General features: G+C 56.0%; 1 protein-coding gene across 1 annotated transcript in view; it reads left to right on the plus strand.

Moving 5' to 3' along the window:
* The window catches only part of CPEB1 (cytoplasmic polyadenylation element binding protein 1), a gene marked incomplete at its 3' end in the record, with an annotated part of 32,392 nt that extends 27,806 nt beyond the window's left edge, over positions 1 to 4,586 (plus strand). The window contains exons 7-11 of the mRNA XM_009069973.1: positions 466 to 602; positions 1,689 to 1,887; positions 3,462 to 3,556; positions 3,766 to 3,846; positions 4,545 to 4,586. Of these exons, the coding sequence (XP_009068221.1) occupies positions 466 to 602; positions 1,689 to 1,887; positions 3,462 to 3,556; positions 3,766 to 3,846; positions 4,545 to 4,586 (554 nt within the window). The remainder of the gene's footprint in view (positions 1 to 465; positions 603 to 1,688; positions 1,888 to 3,461; positions 3,557 to 3,765; positions 3,847 to 4,544) is intronic.
* Between the last annotated feature and the right edge of the window lie 4 nt (positions 4,587 to 4,590).

Raw genomic sequence — 4,590 nt, forward strand, 5'->3', positions numbered from 1 at the left:
GCAGTCATGAGTTACAGGGTAGGAGGTGGCTAGTTTGGAGTCTCCGTGGTGCCTGGTGGCCTCCCTCAGTCACCGGAGCAATGCCAGGCAGAGCGCTGGCACCCGCGGGAGTGATTTTAAAACTCAGGACTTCTATTTCTGAGCCAGGACAGTCAAAATGTAAAGCAGACCTGTGTCCAGGCTGGTGGTGCCTACTTGGCGTGGCCAGGTGTGGCTTTGTGTGAGGCACAATGGCTCACATGGCACTGGACCTGGGCATCCTGCCCCTTGTGCTGTGCTGGGTTTGTGCTCTTCCCAGCTTGGCTGGACTCTGGATTGCACAGTCTGTTGGGGGCAGCAAGAGATGCCACACAGATACTTTAGGTGGCATCTGAGAGTGATTTTTGAGGGTGTCCACAAACTGGGATGATCTGTTCCCCCTCCACCACAGTTCTAACAGCTGCTTCTTTCCCTTCGCCTCCAAAGGATATGTCTACCTGGTGTTTGAGTCGGAGAAGTCTGTGCGTGCGCTGCTCCAGGCGTGCTCCCAGGACATGCTGAGCCCTGATGGGTACAGTGAGTACTACTTCAAGATGTCCAGCCGCAGGATGCGCTGCAAAGAGGTGAGCAGAGCTGTGAGAGCAGCCCAGCGTGGCAGCAGGGGCTGGGGATGAGATCCTTGGAGACAAGGTGTTACTCTGCTCCAGGACAGCAGGGCTGGAACAGCAGCAGGAGAGGCACACTGGCTCCTGGCTGGCTGTAACTGGTGTGTTCCTGCAGTAGGGATGTGTCAGGACAGTGTTTGTGTCCTTCACAACAGCTTGTGCTGGAAACTGACCTGGAGCTCCTGGATGGGTGGAGACCCTGCCTTCAGCTTCAGTTATCTGGGAAGGAGCACGGGAACGGGGATTTTTCCACTCCATGCTGCTTTCAGCACACCTTTGCTTGCAGAGACAGACTGGGATCCCTCTGGTGTTTTGTCAAGCCTCCTCTGCTTGCTGAACAAATGGTTTTACAGCCTCATCAGGCAGTTATTTTGGATCCACAGCTTTTCCCCAGTGTGGCTTTGGCTAGCTGACCTGTGCTCTGGAGGTGCTGAGGTTGCTTTTGGCCTTCTAGGAGAGGGAGTGCCCTCAGATCAGGGACAACTGCTGGAGTTTAGCAAGTTACAGGATTGAAATCCAGGTCTTATCTAGACAGGCACAAACTAATTGTGCTCCAGGCAGCTCTCCTGGTGTCTGGCTATTGGCACTGCTTTTGAGCTCGGTGATTTAGCTCTGCCATAAGCTTCTCCTCTCCAGAGCTCTCCATCAGCTGCTGAGCAGATGGGAGCTCCTGCCGGAGCTGGCAGTCAGTGGGTTGTTCCAGTGATCCCCTCCAACAACAGGCTTCTGTGCTGGGAGGCATCTGACTGGGCTGTAAACATCAGTGTAGGTGTGTGGATTGTCTCCTGGCTGCCAGCCCCAAAGGACTGGTGGTTTGGATTACAGTTTGGCTGGAAGCAGAGTTGGTTTTGTGCTCTTGATGGGCCCTGTGGGCTCCCCGGAGCTGCGGTGCCCTGGATGTGGACCCTGAGCATCAAGAACAAGTGATGTTTTCAGCTCAGGGATGCAGTCCTGGGGTCTGGGATGGCTCCTGTCAGCTGAGGGCACAGTGTGTGGCTCTGCAGGCTCTTGGCTGACCTGATCCACCTGTGTGTGTGGTTCCAGGTGCAGGTGATCCCGTGGGTGTTGGCAGACAGCAACTTTGTGCGCAGCCCCTCGCAGCGACTCGACCCCAGCAAGACTGTGTTCGTGGGGGCTCTGCATGGGATGCTGAATGCAGAGGCCCTGTCATCTGTCATGTGTGACCTGTTTGGAGGAGTGGTCTACGCTGGCATCGACACGGACAAGCACAAGTATCCTATTGGTAAGTGGTGATTCCACCAGGGCAGGCTCTGAGGGAGGCTACAGCGGTGTCCTTGGCTTGTCCTTCAACTGGAGGACTGTCCAGATGCCAGTCTCTGGGAGCAGATGTCTGTCCCGCATCTCCCACAGACCATGCTCCTTGCCTTCTGGCTGTGGGGAGACAAGAGCAACCTTGGGGGGAGGTCTGCCAGAGCTGATGTGCCTGGGAAGTGGAAGGTCCTAGATCATTCCAGAATAGCTTGAGGTTTTTCAATATCCCTTTAAGAGGTATTTTAGCCCTTGTTTGGTGCTGTTAGTGGTCATTAGATGCTGCTGTAGCTGCTCGTCCATCCCCAGAGCTGAGGCAGCTGTGGGTTTCACCCACATTTGGGCTCTTGTCACTGGAGCTGAAATATCACACATGAAGACATGTCCCCTATACCTCCCTGGTGGCCTCATGGGCCAGGAGACAGCACTGAGGTGACTGGTCTGTATGGAAAAGCCCCATAGCCGTGTGCCTGAGGACCAGCCTTCCAGGCTCAGGCTGCAGCAGGTCACGTACAGGAGGGACTGAATCTCTTGGTGTTGCCAGGCAGGAACAGTGTCAGAGCTTGGTAGTGCAGAGCTGTCACTGTGTGTCACTGTCCTTGGACAGCAGTCAGACTTTTCTGGGCAAGGCTTGGATTTAGGACATGCCTGTGGTGCTGCAAATCCCAAGTGGCTTTAGGTGGACAGTCCCAAGGGAGTGGGAATGGGAGTGTGAGTCTTTAAGCAAATTTTTAGTGTGGCTGTGAATCAAGTCTTGCACATCAACCTCCCTGTGCTGGCACTGTGAGGTCCAGGGCAGGGCCCCAACCTCCTGTGGGTCCATGCAGAGCCCAGGTTGCTCCACATCACAGATTTGTCTCCCAACAGTTCACTGGCACTTCCACTCTTGGAGTTGTCCTAAACTCACAGCAATCCAAACTCAATTTTAGTAACAAAGCTATACCCCAAGCTGACTGTTTGTGCTGGCTGAGGCATCTCCTGTGGCCTTGAACCAGATCCAGGCACCCCTGCTTGTGTCCTGTGTGATGCTCCAGTGGGGAACGCCTGGGTTTGGGTGATGCTTTGTGCTGTGGCCAAGCTGTAGGGATCTGCCTTGTGTCACTCCTGTAACACCCAGTGCTCCCAGAACAGGAGCTCAAAGGGAAGTAATGATACATTTTCCTGGTGCTTAATAGAACTTGGCTGGAAGTGAGTGTGGGAATGCTGCTGACTGGCAATGAGGCTGCAAAACACAAGGCTCAGGGATGAGGGGGAGGCTGGAAATAAAAGCTGCTGAGCTGTCTCAGCACCGTGTATTTCAGGTGTATTTCACATGCAGGCATGGAGCCTGCTCTGCACTGCCTTCCCCTCCAGGCACTGCTGCTCCTCCAGGGAGTGCACTGCCTGGGGAGTGAGGCAGGCACAGCCCCCAGCCCTGGGTACCATCTCTGCCAAAGCTGCTTCCCTGGCAGTGGCTGAGCAGCACTAGGTAGGGAAGGAAGGGGTGGTACTGACAGCAGGTCTGTCCCAACCTCCACCAGTTCCTAACACGTGTGTGGCTTGTTGCAGGGTCAGGCCGTGTCACCTTCAACAACCAGCGCAGCTACCTGAAGGCAGTGACGGCTGCGTTCGTGGAGATCAAAACAACCAAGTTTACTAAGAAGGTGAGTGGGGCTGGTGGGGCAGGATCTGAGTGATGATACTGTGGGGAGCACTGTGGTCCATGGAGCCTGCCCTGTATTCCCTCTGGAGGGAAGTGAGAAGCTGCTACTCTGCCAGCCTTGAGGGGTGCTGGAGGTGGATTTGGGGTACCCAGGGAAGTGGGTGGTTGCCCCTGGAACTGCTCTGTGCTCACTGCCTGGTTCTCCTGCAGGTTCAGATTGACCCATACCTGGAGGATTCCATGTGCCAAGTCTGCAGTGCTCAGCCTGGCCCTTTCTTCTGCAGAGACCAGGTAAGGCTGGTTCTGCTGCCACCTGTGGCTCGGGGGTTTTGTCAAGGGAGGAGCAAGCTCTGCCACTCTCATGTTGGTGTCCGGGAATGCTGTGCTCCTTCCCGAGTGGGCAGGATGGGGCTGAGCCCGTGTTTTGGAGGAGGTGCAGCTTTGGTGCTCACCAGGAGGCACAGACAGCTCTCCAGCTTTCCTGGATTCAGAAATGCCACGGCTCTGCTGATGCTGTGCCAGTGCACTGGGGCCTGTTGTGGGATGGGGAGGGAGGGGAGGTCAGGGCTCTGTGAGCTGTGTCAAGCTGGAGTTGGAGTGCCAGCACCCCGGGGTCAGTCCTGGGGCTGCCCGAGGCATGGGGGACTCTGGCTGACCTCCCCTCACTGCAGGCAGAGGAGCTTGGCCACGGCTGCCTGCGGAGTCAGGACAGGAGCTGAGCAGCAGCAGGCTCTGCTGCAGGCAGGGACCAGTGTGAGCGTGGGCAGAGCCCAGCAGTTGCCCCAGTGCCCACGCTGAGATTTTCCAACCTCTTAAAAAAAAACCAAAAAACCACCCAAAACAAAACTCTGCTGACATTCCCTCCCTCCAGTCCAAGGATCTGTTGTGCTGGTGAGGGCTGCGAAAGGGCTGCAAACCCAGGCAGGAGGAGGAAGGAGAAGCCTCTGTGTCCCTTCCCTCGTGGCACTGCCTCTCTGCTCTCCCCACAGATCTGCTTCAAGTACTTCTGCCGCTCCTGCTGGCACTGGCAGCACT

This window comes from Acanthisitta chloris, unplaced genomic scaffold (assembly GCF_000695815.1).
Source record: "Acanthisitta chloris isolate BGI_N310 unplaced genomic scaffold, ASM69581v1 scaffold3762, whole genome shotgun sequence".
Lineage (NCBI taxonomy): Eukaryota > Metazoa > Chordata > Aves > Passeriformes > Acanthisittidae > Acanthisitta > Acanthisitta chloris.